The sequence below is a fragment of the Ciconia boyciana genome, chromosome 2, assembly GCF_034638445.1.
Source record: "Ciconia boyciana chromosome 2, ASM3463844v1, whole genome shotgun sequence".
NCBI classification, from domain to species: Eukaryota; Metazoa; Chordata; class Aves; order Ciconiiformes; family Ciconiidae; genus Ciconia; species Ciconia boyciana.
Window position 1 is genome coordinate 54199099 of NC_132935.1, and position 14779 is coordinate 54213877.

At 37.1% G+C, this 14779-nt stretch overlaps 1 protein-coding gene across 2 annotated transcripts in view; it reads left to right on the forward strand.

Annotated features, from left to right (window-relative positions):
* SMCHD1 (structural maintenance of chromosomes flexible hinge domain containing 1) overlaps positions 1-14779 on the forward strand; it is a 92616-nt gene that overhangs the window by 43427 nt on the left and 34410 nt on the right. For both annotated transcript variants that reach the window (XM_072852681.1, XM_072852682.1), the window contains 7 exons: positions 4947-5091; positions 5307-5403; positions 8660-8732; positions 10435-10574; positions 11599-11733; positions 12614-12841; positions 13554-13702. In XM_072852681.1, the coding sequence (XP_072708782.1) occupies positions 4947-5091; positions 5307-5403; positions 8660-8732; positions 10435-10574; positions 11599-11733; positions 12614-12841; positions 13554-13702 (967 nt within the window). The remainder of the gene's footprint in view (positions 1-4946; positions 5092-5306; positions 5404-8659; positions 8733-10434; positions 10575-11598; positions 11734-12613; positions 12842-13553; positions 13703-14779) is intronic.

Genomic DNA, 14779 nt, shown 5'->3' on the forward strand with positions numbered 1-14779 from the left:
GTGGCGTGGCAGAAAAATCACAAAATCAACAAAATCAACAAAATGGGGCTGAATTGGGCTTACCTCCAGCATTTGCATATATGCAAAGAAATGCCTACAGTACACCATTATCGAGAAATGACCAAAACCATTTCTGGGAAATTGGTGTGCTTTGGTGCCTCTCTGAACTGCATGTACACTAGTGCATGCAGCATGGGGAATAAACATGATGAGTTAGGTACAGCAGGGCTATGATCTTGGTAGAATCATGGAGATGTGGTGGGTTGGCTCACATAACTGGAATGTTGCAATGGATACAAGCTTTTTAGGAAAGACAGACCAGGAAGACAAGGAGGTGAAGTTGCCCTTTATGTAAGAGAAGCTGGAATGCATGGAGCTTTGCCTGGGGATGGATGATGAGCCAACTGAGATCTTATGAGTAAGGATTAAAGAGCAAACCAGTATGGATGACACTGTAGTGGGTGTCTGCTATAGGCCACCTAACCAAGAAGAACAAGTGGATGAGGCCTTCTACAGTCAGCCAGAAGCAGCATCATGTTTGCAGACCCTGGTCTTCGTGGGGGACTTCAACCACCCCGATATCTGCTGGAGGGACAACACAGCAGGGCATAAGCAATCGAGGAGGTTACTAAAGTGCATCAATGACAACTTCCTGACTCAAGTGATAGAGGAACCAACAAAGAGAGGTGCTCTGCTGGACCTCATACTCACAAAGAAGGAGGGGCTCATTGGGGATGTGAAGGTTGAAGGCAGCCTTGGCTGCTGTGACCATGAGATAGTAGAGTTCAGGATCGTGAAAGGAAGGAGGGCAAAAAGGAAGCTCACAACCCCAGACTTCAGGAGGGAAGACTTTGGCCTCCTCAAAGATATGTCTGGTGGAGTTCCATGGGATAAGGCCCTGGATGGAAAGGGGGCCCAAGAAAGCTGGTTAATATTCACAGATCACCTCCTTCAAGCTCAGGTCTAGTCAGTCCATCCCAATGAATAGCAAGTCAGGCAAAAATGCCAGGAGGCCTGCATGGATGAACAAGGAGCTCCTGGCAAAACTCAACACAAAAAAGAAGTATATAGAAGGTGGAAGCGGGGACAGGTAACCTGGGAGGAATACAGAGACACTATCCAAGCATGCAGGGATGGGGTGAGGAAAGCCAAAGTCCAATTGGAATTGAAACTTGAATCCCTGGCAAGGGATATCAAAGGCAACAAGATGAGCTTCTATAAATACATAGGTGACAAAAGGATGACTGGGATAAACATGTTGAATGAGGCAGGGGACACAGGACATGGAAAAGGCTGAGATACTGCGCACCTTCTTTGCCTCAGTATTTACTAGCATTTTCAGGAATCTCAGGCCCCAGAGACCAGTGGAAGGTCTGGAGCAAGGAAGATATACCCTTGGTGGAAGAGGATCAGGTCAGGGAATACTTAAACAAACTGGTCATATGTAAGTCCATGGGCCAGGATGGGGTGCACACATGAGGCAGAGAGAGCTGGCTGATGTCATTGTGAGGCCGTTCTCAGTAACTGAATAATCATGGCAATTGGGAGAACTGCCTGATGATTGGAGGAAAGCAAATGTCACTTCTGTCCTCAAAGAGGGCAGGAAGGAGGACCTATGGAACTACAGGCCAGTCAGCTTCGTCTCAATCCCTGGGCAGGTGATGGAGAAACTAATCCTGGAAACCATTTCCAGGCACATGAAGGACAAGAAGATCATCAAGAGTAGTTAGCGTGGATTCACCTTCTGTGATGAAATGACTAGCTTTGTAGATGAGGGGTGAGCGGTAGATGTCTACCTACATTTCAGTAAGGCTTTCAGCACTGTCTCCCATAAGATCCTCATAGAGAAGCTGATGAAGTATAGGCTGGATGAGCAGACAGTGAGGTGGATTGACAACTGGCAGAATGGCTGGACTCGGAGAGTGGTGATCAATGGCACGAAGTCTGGTTGGAGGCCAGGAGCTAGTGTTTACCGCAGGGGTCAATAGGGTCAATACTGGGTCCGATCCTGTTTAGCATCTTCATTAATGATCTGGATGATGGGGCAGAGTGTACCTTCAGCAAGTTTGCTGCTGACACAAAACTGGGAAGAGTGGCTGATACACCAGAGAGTTATGCTGCCATCGACAGGGACCTCATCAGGCTGGAGAAATGGGCTGACAGGAACCTCATGAAGTTCAGCGAGGGGAAGTGCAAAGTCCTGCACCTTTGGAAGAACAACGCCATGCACCAGTACAGGCTGGCGCCCAACTGACTGGAAAGCAGCTTTGCAGAAAAGGACCTCGGGGTCCTGGTGGACAACAGGGTGAACATGAGCCAGCAGCGTGCCCTTGCTGCAAAGAAGAGCAACAGCATCTTGGGCTGCATTGGGAGGAGTGTTGCCTGCAGGTTGAGGGAGGTGATCCTTCCCCTCTACTCAGCACTGGTGAGGAGGCCACAACTGGAGTACTGTGTCCAGTTCTGGACACATTACATTACAACACTGAGACATGGACGTACCGGAGAGAGTCCAGCAAAGGGTCGTGAAGATGGACTGGAGCATCTCTCATATGAAGAAAGGCTGGGAGAGCTGGGGCTGCTCTGCCTCAAGAAGATTCATGGGGATCTTATCAATGTCTATAAATACCTGAAGGGAGAGTGTAAAGAAGATGGAGTGAGGCTCTTTTCAGTGGTGTCATTGACAGGACCAGAGGCAATGGCCACACACTGAAACAGAGGAGCTTCCCTCCAATCATCAGGAACCACTTTTTCACTGAGAGGGTGACCATGCACTGGCACAGGTAGCCCAAGAGGTCGTGGAGTCTCCATTCTTGGGGACATTCAAAAGCTGTCTGGACATGGTCCTGGGCAACTGGCTCTAAGTGTCCCTCCTTGAGCCAGGGGCGTTGGATAACATGACCTCCAGAGAACCCTTCCAACCTCAACCATTCTGTGAGCTTTTATCTACAAGGGGGATGGGGAGGAGGGAAGACAAAAAAAAAAAATACTCCCTTTGCATTTAATATTAAAAATTGGATATTTTCATCACAAATTTGGGAGGTAGAGCTAACATCTGTTTCCAGAAGATGAAGAAAAAATAGATGCTTTTGGTAGCCTCCTATTTTTTTCTACAAAACTAGAGGCTCTGAATGCAAACCCTTTAGGCAGAAAAGGGGGGTTTGTAGCATATTCTTCTAAAAGCTTCTGCAAAAGTATTATTGGCAGAATAGAAAGAGGTATTCTTGTATGATAATACAGAAAAAATGTTTGGCATTACTTGAAAAGAGTAATTATTTAAACATATGTCTGAAAAGCTGGCATTGAAGTCTCAAGAGACTTCTGTGAAGTTCCAAGAAAAGAAAATAAAAAATTATCTTTTTCTGTGAATGAATACATAAATTAACTTTGTCTGCTCCTTCTGTATCTCCTTATCAAAGCAAAAGGAGAATCTTAAAAAAGTTGCAAAGTTGCATTCAGCATTTAAAAAATTCTTTTTCAATAGTATTGTGGCTTTCCCCAGCATGGCAGCCTTCAATTAAAGGTTCTTTCAGCAATAACAATTGAAATGAACAAATCTCCTCGGAAAGGAATATACACTCTAAAAATCTAATGAACTAACAGTTTGGTACTTTTAACACAAGGGGTATGAAAAGCAACTTCTGCTATCTGTTGCTGCTTTTTTGTCTAGTCAGAAGATATTTTGACATTTTTAATATCTTCAGTCTTGAAAAGTGAGTATTTCAAGTCTTTATTTTTGCAATGTTTTGTGTAGTCTCAGAGGCAGCCATAAATCCTCACACTCGTTATTCCAAAATATTAACATTTGTGTGACCTTTTCACAGATTCTAAAAATCCAGAAAAGAAGAATTAAAATCGAAACTGAAATCAATAGCTTTTTTTGTCTGAGAAACAAATTATTTTATTTCTCTAACAGCAGGTTGTTGCTCAGTGTTTACAGTTCTTCATGGGAAGCTAAAAAATTATCATAAATGCCGGTTAAAACTGAACTTCCTAAGTCATCTATAAGTTTTGTGGGTTTAGTTCAGACACATTCTTTTGGTAGTTATTCACTTTGACAATGCAGAAGTTCTTTTACTGTTATTTTGTCAAATCATTTTACAGTTTTATCATTCACTTGTACATAAAATGGTAAACACTGTAAGGTTGAGGTCTTTTTGTTGTTGTAGTAACCAATAAATAATTTTGGCCAATACAAGGTAACATTTTCCCTCCCCCCATGATTTTCACATCTCTTGTACAAAAGAAGCTCCCTGATCATGACACCTGTAGGTAGTGAAAGTAGTTGTTAATTTGAGTCCAGAATAATTTGGTAGGATATTTATCTACCATTTAGCTCAGCACTGTATTACTTCTTTTTTCAAAGGCCACTTGGCCAAGACAGTTTGATTCCACAAAACGTTACTCTGATTTACAAGCTCTCATTTGTACTGCTCTGTTTGGTCTCATTTTTTAGTGCCTAATTGGAGGCAGTTTAACAGGGCCAGATTTCACAGGAAGGGTGCACTCATGTTTCTTTTTCAAATACTCATCATTACTCATCTTTATCTCTCAAATTTGGGATAGTTGTAGAAAAAAAATGTTTTGTTGCATAAATGATTTTATTTTAACAGAATTAAAGCAATCAAGTGTTTAAGAAAAGCTGTCCGCAAGGAACGTGTCCACTTTCAGGTGCTTTATTGATGTTCTAAGTACTTAGGAAGTTTTGTCTGTCCTGTTATGTTTCTTATACCGTAGTCTACTGCTATTATGCTTTAACTATTGTTTTTATGTTAGTGTAAGTTAAAAAAAGCATCAATCAATAAACCATGATTTTGGTTACAACAGTATTCTGAACAGGCTATTTACTTTGAGGCTGAAAACCACTTGATTTAATTGCAACCTTAATTAAGAAAAAGCCAATGAACACACATAATTCCTTCTAAAAATATATTATTCTTTTCTCTTAGAGGGCAAACCAGAGAAATTTTCAGTGGGTCTTTTGGAGCTTCCTTTTCGAGTTGGAGTACCTTTTAATATTCCTTTGGAATTGCAGGATGAATTTGGTCATGCAACACAGTTGACAACTGACATTAAACCAATTCTTGAAGCTAGGTAATTCAACAATCTCTTTTTTTGTCCTTTCTTCATGTGACTTTAATATAGTAATTCTTTGGGGTTTGTCCGAGTGATATAGTGGATACTTTTCACATAAATTAACTGGCATTTTTGCTTTTATTTCCTTAAGAATATCTGAAAGTATCTTGTATATTAAAACACTGTGTTTATTTTTAAATTGATTCTGTTTTGTGTTCTATGTATTTTTCTAGTGGATTGACACTGCAGTATGAAGAAATAACTGTGGGAACAAAGTGCGTCATTAAGGGTGTCACTGCTAAAGGCTGTGTAAATAGTTGCCAGGGCAAGGTAGGCTAATGAATTTAAACCTCAAGTAACATATAAAAAAAAAAAAACACAGAGCAAATAATTTTTGTGTGAAATGTTTTGTCACATAGTTTTATCCAAGTTTGGTCTACACTAATGACTACAGATATTTCTTGGGATATTTTCAAATTATCTCTTATAGCTCTACCTGGAGCAATTTGTCTTTCCCACAGCTTCACTCTGTTAGCTGCTGGGGCGGGGCTGAGCAACACATGGGTGTGTGGTAGAGTGTACCCAGCATGCTAAATCAGCTGTCTTAGTTTAAACTGGTGCTGAAATTGGTTTAAGCCAAGTCATCCTGGTGACTTTTGCACTGAAATAGCATAGGAAGCACTGAAATCTTTCATTATTGTAGTTGAGATGATGAGTAGTAATAGGTAATACGAGTGGTAACTGCTTGAGCTTCTCTAGATGTTTCCAAAATGCTGTTTACACTTCTGTAGCAAATATATGTCATCCAAATCCAACCTGTAACTGATGGATTCTCAGCACCTAGTCAAGCTGTTAATTTACTGTAAAAACAAAAACGTATGTTACATGGTAAAAAGATTTATTTCATAAAACAGATCTTAATGCTTCTGATAAATACAGATTGGAATATTTAAAAAAATAATTTTACAATCACATATATGGCATAATTACACAGTATTCTAACCAGGTTGTAATCCTTTCATTTAGTCATGCAGTCTAGCATAGTAAAGACAAAGCTAGGAACTGAGGTAGCTGAAGATACCTCATTATACTGTTGCTATTGTTGCTTAGAAAAAAGCAAATAATGTTGCTGGTGGAAAGGTGTGTAAAGAGAAGAGGGAGCATATATCTGCTTATTGAAAACTGGAGGGTGTTGAATGTAATAAATTTTGTAGGTAAAGCTCAGAATTTAAGGTGAAGGGCAAGAATAATGACAGAAGATAGAGGTGGATTATGGGAAATAAATTGTGTAGGAGCAAAAGTGCTAGGCTGTGGCAAGGCATAGATTTGGTGAGGGGCGAGACCAAGAGTCATTTAAGGAACTTGCAGTACAGAAATAATACCATACCATAATAATGGAAAAGAAGGGGTGTTATTTTATCACGTTGCTTAATTGCATAAAATGTTGGAGGCGATACAGGAACTGGCACTGAAAGTATCAGTTGTAATTTATATGAAAAAAGGACTGTTTAAGATGGTAATGAAAAATAATGGCAAAAAGCAGGATGGTGGGACAACAGACTAAAAACAATAGATAATTCTAAAACATAAATGCAGTGTAATTTTCAGTGCTTAATTTAACATAAGAAGCAGAGAAGAACATTGGAGAAATTTTCAGCACCTTAAAAGTTGATTTTGAAATGGTAGCAGAACAGCTAACATCTCAGAGAAACAGCTAGTAATAGGATTGTGGAAAGAATTTAGAAGGAGAAAGTGAATGAGAGAACAAAAAGGAAGAAATGGAGAGCATGGAAAAAATTAAAGTTAATGTTTTTCAGAGAAAGGAGTAAGGGTTAAAAAATGTCAAAGGAATAATCATGCCAAATGGAGAAGAGAAACTTGATTGAGATAGGAAATATAGAATATCAGTTGTCAATGAAGGAAGCACTAATAGAGAAGAAGGAGAAAGCAGACTTAATTTACTTCTGTAGTCATTGATTTAATTCCATGCAAATGAGTCAAGACGGAGAGAAGTATGTTTTGATTGTGGGTGAAATCAAAGAGAAAATTTTAAGACAAGTGTGTAAGCAATATAAAGAAGAATGCTCCCTTATAGGATTTTGAATTCAGTCAGGGGAAGGGTGAAGACGGGAGTTTAAAAGAGGAAAATAATATTTCTTTATTCTTCTTTTAAAGTACTGCAGTATACATAGAAGGAGACTTGAATGCAAAAGGAAAGTAGATAAAGGGATCATGAAGGATAAGGGAAAAGAAATTCCCTAGAGGACACAGATGTTGAAAAATTAAAAGGAATGAAGTTAAAGATGTAAACTGATTCATTAGAGGCAGAAAATAGTGCAGTATTAAGAAGAGAGTATTAAGTAAAAAATTAGTAGTGCAGAAAAGGGGTTGGAACTAAAAGAAGGGGAGCATAGGAGGAGTGTCTAGTGCATGAATACAAAGCTTGATTGAATGAACAGCTGAAGAATTCAACTTACTAACATTAAATGGCAGCTATCAGCTATACTGGTTTCCTATGTTTTTATTTCCTACTTTTTTTTTCCCTTTCTTTTTCCCTTTTTTTCCTCTCTCTTCCCCCCCCACCCCAGTGTCCCAACATGTAACTTTAGTATATTTTGCTGTCCCCTTTTCTCGTGATTCACCATTTTGTTTAATGGGGCTCCAGCTGATATGTGCTGCTTGGCTTGCAGGCAGACCAGTATGGTTGGCTGGCTGGTCAGAGTTTTCATGCAGCTGTGTGGCCAGCCATCAGCTGGGAAGCTCATGTGTTTGATGTGGCTGCAGTTGTGATGCACCTGCCCAGGCCCCATTGCACTTTCTGCTTCTCTCACCCAGCAAACCAGAAGAATTGCCTGATTGTTTTCATCCAATCTACAAGGTGTTAATGTTGCACATACCCTTTCAGGCATGGGAAGGGCATAAGCCAGGATTATGAAACTAAACCTTTCCAGAGGCAGCATTTCTGAACATGTAAAAATGAGAATTCCTAAATTGCAACTAAATATTCTCAAATATCAAATATATAAAATATGAAATTCACATATCTGCAGTGCCACTAGTTTTTTGAAGTTGGAGCTCTTAAGATTATTGATTAGACTGCTTCATTCCCTGATTTTAATGTGAAAATCAGTTTTAGTGATGCGGTTCTACAGCAGTTGTTTTTCTTATGGCCTTATTCAAAGATGAGGTGGATAGTAATTGTGGTGCCTTGCTTCAGGCAATTAGCTAAGGAATAATGAACACAGAACTTGCAGACCCTTTCTTTAAAACTACTTTTTTTGAACTGATACATCTTTTTCCCCAGTAAAGCGGCCTCTAAGCAGGAAACCACAAGTTATGATAACTGCTTTTAATTGTTTCAGAACCATGTAGTTTAAAATGCAAATCCTGGATTGAACATCTCTGGGAATAATAACATGAAAAAGACAGATTTTAGTACAGGAAAAAGATCTTGATTTATGTAGCAGTGCAAGAATATTTGGATAGACTTCTGAAATTTACATATATATGAATTGACATGACTATGTGAGATAAATTATGATCTGTTTTTGTTTAAGGTTAATATTTAAAATATTCTTTTCATTAGAACTTTAATCTGAAGGTTACTCTTCCTGGTTTGAAAGAAGACACACAAATCTTTAAAATAAGATTGCAGCCTGGTAAGTATCCTTAAAATATTTAGTGAATTTCTGTCGAACTTTATTCTGACACTATTAATGAAATGCTTCTTCTCCCAAGAAGGTAAAATATTTAGTGAGGCATAAAAAAGGATACTCTAGCTCATCCAAATGATGACTGCAACTAAATAAAGCTAAGAGCATGTCATTCTTGGCAGGAACAACATCAAACTCACAGCCCAATCTTGTCTGTTTTTCTAGCAGCTGGAATTTGTCTGCTTACTTGAGACTGATTTCTCTTTTTTTTTTTTTAATTATTTAAAATCTTTTTCTAACCTAGCACTATTGAATGAATGAATTTCTTATCTTCTCGATTTTCTTGAGCATTAAGCCCTTTGACCTGTACTAATCTGCATTGACCTGTTCTCCCTGTAGAAAACATCTTATGAATGAATAAGTGCTCATTCAGTTTCTTACCCCAGCAAAGGGGGGATGCTTTGGCAGTTGGGATTGTGTCTGAAATTTTTAGTGTTACAGGTTGACTTTATCATAATGCAAGAGAGGAATATAGAAGTCTGTAAGTCCACTTCCCTTACCAGAATTTCATGTTTTGTGGATGTCTTGATATGAGGATTCCTTTATATGATACCTGTTATCCCTGGTTACCTGGGGTTTTCTGGATTTGGGAGATAAGCTATCGTTTGAAGGCTGATTTTTGGCCGAGATTACCAAACTTCAGGCTTTCCCATCTCATTTTGCAGAGAAATTGTGTACTTCAAGTTTTGTTAGACCAACAGTATACAGTTTATTCCATTATTCTTTATATTTTGAGGAGTTAAGGCTTCATGTAGAAAATGGAGTGGAACGATCTGACTTGAGACAGATTGTATTGTGTATTGCTTAGTTACTTACCTTGGGCTGAAGGCAACTTTTATCCTTCATTAGAATCTTTTGCTTTTGGCAGTGTAGAGATGCATCACTACCTCTTTCTTCTCATTGGACTTATCCTTGGCTTTTAAAGCTGTTTTTTTGAGGAAGGAGTGAATAAAAGCTATTTCAGTCTTCCTGTTCTTCAACCAGTGAGTTTGAAATGGAAGTTTTAATGAATGATGCATAAAGGATGTTTCTGAAAAATGGCCTTCTTTGTTCCTTCAGAACTTGTCTTTTCATAGTAATCTATTACTTACTTCTCTTTTTTAAAACTGAAAAATAATTATATGTTCCAGGGGGTAGACTTCCTTGAATAGCTTCACTTTACTATCTAAATAATGCCAACAAAATTTTCTTTTGCTTTTCTTTGCATGCAAGTTGTAGCTGTGGTGGCTTTGGTAATTAAACTGCTGCACGTCATGATTGATCAGATATCTCAACATTAATATCTTTGGTTTTAACATGTCAGGAGAAAGCTCCAAGTTTCTTTTTGATGAATGTGAATCTGTATAGTATGTAAATAGCACTATATCATGTGTTTACACCTGGTATATGCTGAAGTTCATCATGTTTGTCTAACTATTCCTTACTGAATTCATTCAAAAGATTGTCAGGCGGTATGTATTGAAGGACAGGAAGTGTGTGGAACTTCTTGGCATAAACCAATACACTTGAATTGGTGTAAATGGTTTGTTACCACAAATATCTTGGTAGCTTGGCTTTAAAAACTTTTTGAGATAGCAAAAACTGAAATCCAGTGTCTCGCAAGTTATCTAAAATATAACCACTGTTCTGCAATTGTGCATTTTTACAGGTCCTCCTCGTCAACTGAAAGTAAAACCAGATTCTGAAATTCTGAAGATTGAAAATGGTACAGCTTTCCCCTTTCAGGTTGAAGTACTGGATGAATCAGGAAATATAACAGCACAGCCAAAGTTGGTAGTTCATTGTAAGGTAACCTGCATTTTATTGTGTCATAAGGATTTTGATACTTGCTTTTTAAAGGGCTGGGAAAAGAGCCTATTTTGGCATCTAGATAGAATTTATCTTCAATAATGCTTTTGGAGTTTCTGTAGTTTGGTAGCCATGACTGTGACTCTCTTGCCTCATCTATTATGAGTCATTCAGTAAATTTCAGAATCAGAGGAACCTGGCCTTAGAAATGGAAGAAAAATAAATTATGTGAGGATATATAGCTACAATTTTAAGGTATTTTAGGTCATATTTGCCATATACAGTGCTAAAATTTGTTCAGGAAAGAAAATTCATACAGCTTACTTTTTTATGATTTTTTTTTTTAAGGCGAAAATGCAAGTCTAGTGCCTAAAAATAATATTAGATAAGACTATTATCATAAGCACTTATCTAAGTTCAGAAGGGAATGGAGGTGTTACTGTGGCTTTTAGAAGTAAAAAAACTTTTTCCCTTTTGGACCTAGTTTTTTTAACTCAAGAAAGTGACTTTTCCAATTCTAGGGAAATCAGTCTTCCAGCAAGAACAGGTGAAGAAAGAAAAATATTTTTCCCACTGCAAAATAGCCTGCATTCCATTTACACTTTGTACGCATACATTCTCTTGCTGTAGACGGGGTCTGCAGTAGTATGATGACATGTTGAACTTGATATTTAAATTCTGTTTAATGTGTGACTTTTAGAAAATTAATGAAAAGGAGGTTCATTTAACAACTTACTTGAATTTATTGCCATAATGGCAAAAGAGACTACTGTTTATGGGTTAATACAAAACTGTTGAATAGATAGTAAATTTTACTTCTATAACTTCTTCCTTTCTCCCACACATCTCATCACCTGCAAAAAAATACAGGTATTGATCTTGCAGGTTTCTGGAAAATTGAAATCTATCAAATTTATCTGTAAATAATCCTTTATATATTTGCACTGGTACAAATAATAATTTCTGGAATAATCCTAGTAGTTCTGTAAAAGAAACGTGACATTTCATTTTACATTTTAAATAGTTTGTAGGTGCTTCAAACCTTCCTGTGTATTCTGTGGACTGCAGTAATGCAGGAACAAACATTTTAACTGGTCCAGTTATACATGTACAGAATATCAAGAAAGACCAGATGCTGAAAGCAAGGATTGAAATACCTGTAAGTATTGATTGGGATGTTTGGATGAACAAAAGATTGAAAACAGTTTATTGTACTGTCTTGCTAGTGTACTGAAGTCTTTTATGAATCAACTTAACCCCCAAAAGTTACTGTTTAGTTACCATAAGCCTGATAATCAGGTGGCTGCCCTTTTTCCTCTCTGGGAAAGCATAAAAAGGCAAAGAATTTTTTCCATTTTTTCTTCACCTTTTATTCTTCATTTGTGAAATCCCTGAAGTGTTTCAGAAATATGCATTATTTCTCGGATTTTTCTTCCCCTTTTTACTCCCTGGATCCTTCTGACAAATTGTCTTCATTGCATAAACATTTAGAGCCAGAATAGGTATAGCAACATGTTCCCCAAAACTTTAGTGAAGAAGGATGTATTTTTTCAAAGGTTAAAAGTCAATAGCTTTTTGTAGCACTTCAGTCTTAAAGCTCTTGAAGTTTGAATTTTTGAAATGCTGTTGAACATCCCAGTTCTCTGGTAGTCAAGAGAGACACACTGTTGGAGAAAATAAGACCTGTGGTGTTTTATCCTGAAAAATGTGTAAACAAATACTAATATGGCAAGATGACCTATATGAAAGGATACTTATGATTACTCTTAAGAAGTATTTTGTAAATTGTATAACACAGTACTTTTGGAATAGAAAACATTTTCTAAATAGCTAGCATCAATTCTAGCACCAGTTAAAAATTGTAAGTATTCTGGCATATCCTTTTGATTTACTTCTGACAAGTCAAGCTGATTTCATGTTTGGACACCTGGTCACACCTGGTAATCCAAAGTAGTGCCGTAGGCTATTATGGGATGATATTTATGCATATATGTGTATTTAATATCTTAATTATTTATCTTTTTTTTCCCCATGTATAGAGTTGTAAAGATGTACCACCAGTGGAAAAGATTATTAAACTTCTTCCTAGCAGTCATGTTGCAAGACTACAAGTCTTAAGTATGGACGGACAAAAAGCTATTCAAATTAAACATCAGGATGAAATTAACTGGGTTGCTGGTGATGTCATGCACAACCTTATATTTCAGATGTATGATGAAGGAGAAAGGGAGATACACATAACTCCAGCTGTGGCAGAAAAAATCAAGGCAAGTACTTTTCAGTGAACAGCAGCATAATATGGGGGAGAGATACAATGATGATTCTCTAAAATCCATAGACATCAGACTACGAAATAATATTCCTTAAGACTGTATTATTAAACATGGGAACTTCACTCTCTGCTTAATAAATTTTTTAAAATAATTTTATTAAAACTGTGTCCTTAATGAGATAAAGACATTTAATGAAATGTTAAATAATGCCTCAGGGTAGTATTATGAAAAGCAGGTTAGTAATTTCCAGTGCTTCTAAACACAATAAAATAATTCTGACATAGGTATAATTCTTCAGATCTGGGGTTTTCCCAACATTTAGGAACCTTGAATAGGCACGTTCCTTCATGAAGATTTGCTTACCTATCTTATCCCTCTGTCTGTGTACATATGTGGAGCCTAGCACAAAGGAAGAGCTTCACCAAATATGTGACACCTTTTTTGGTGAGGTTTTCCAGAATCAGATCTTTCCTAACTCCAGATAAATGAGAGAAACTTAATGTTTGTTTTGTTTGGGGTTTTTTTAGAGTAATTTTCTGTATTTGGGAAGATAGCATTGGTTACTGTTGGGAAATGCACAGGCTTTCCATTGAAAGCGTCTATTGCCTTAATGTTACTTCAGCATATTTAGAATGACCACAGATGTATTATGTAGCTAGTCATTAATAATTTAGCTTTTGATTAATTTAAGAAATTTTAATTTTAGGTTAACTGGACACCTAGAATTAACAGAGAACAGTTGATTCAGGGATTATTACCTGATGTAAAAGTACCAACATCAGTAAAAGATGTACGTTACTGTCTAATTACTTATCTTGATGACCATGTGTCTTTGGAGAGTGCGTTCACAGTCAGGTTTGTTCATTTGAAATACTTTTTTATGAATTACATTGGTGACAAAGGATTGTAGATCTGTACTTTGGGGTAAAAAAATCTTTCTACAGAAGCTGAAGTAATGAAAGCAGTTGGCAAATTAACAGGGGAATGTAGGTTTGGTTGGGTCGGTAGGAGTTTTTATGCAAATTGTTTGCAGATGAGAACATTACCTATGTGAAAGACTCCCTCATGATCTGTTTGTATCCAGCCCTATGATCGCTTTTGTAAGTATATATACACTGAAGAAGATTATTGCTATCTTTGAAAACTCTCAGTAAACATTAGCTTATAGAATAACTAGTTTTACTGAAGGGTCAGGTCACTGGTTACCAAAGAGAAATATCGCTATGAAGTTGTTACCTGTACAGAGGTTATTACTTTGAAGCTAAAGATAGTATTTATCCAGCCAAATGCTGGATGCCTGTGTCTCAGTCAAAAGTGACGGGCTATAAATTGAACTTTAAAATTGCCTGTTTGTGACTCTTAGTGAGTCTAGGCAGCTAGCTCTACTTATTATATCTTTATAAATTTTGTCAAGATGAATCTGATTCTAAATGACTTTAATGTATTTCATGTGTTCTTAATAGGTTAAAATTAAGTAACTAGTTCACAGCACACTGATGCCAGGGGTAAATTTGCAGCAATTAGACATTTCACAGATCTGCAGTATAAAAAAAAATTACACGACCAAGCATTAAAATTCTTTTAAAATATTGGGAGCATAAAGCTTGTAAAAAGCTGTCCATGATGCAGCACTGTCAAGAGACAGAAAAATTTTCAGTTTAGTAGTATTTTCTGTTTTAAGAAGAGCAGAAAAGCAGACTGAATTAATACCTCTCTTCTTGAAAGTAAGTAGAACAGTGGATTGATTTATTGAATTTTTTTAATACATTTTTGCTTGTCATTGGAAAGCAGTCTCAGATCAGGGAACTTCTATGTAGGGGTTATTCTATTCTAGTTGTCATAAAAATTAACTGGAGGTCATTCTAATGGGATTTTTAAAGATCTCAATGTAATTTTTAGCTTAGAACACACAAAAGGAGTAAAAACCATTGT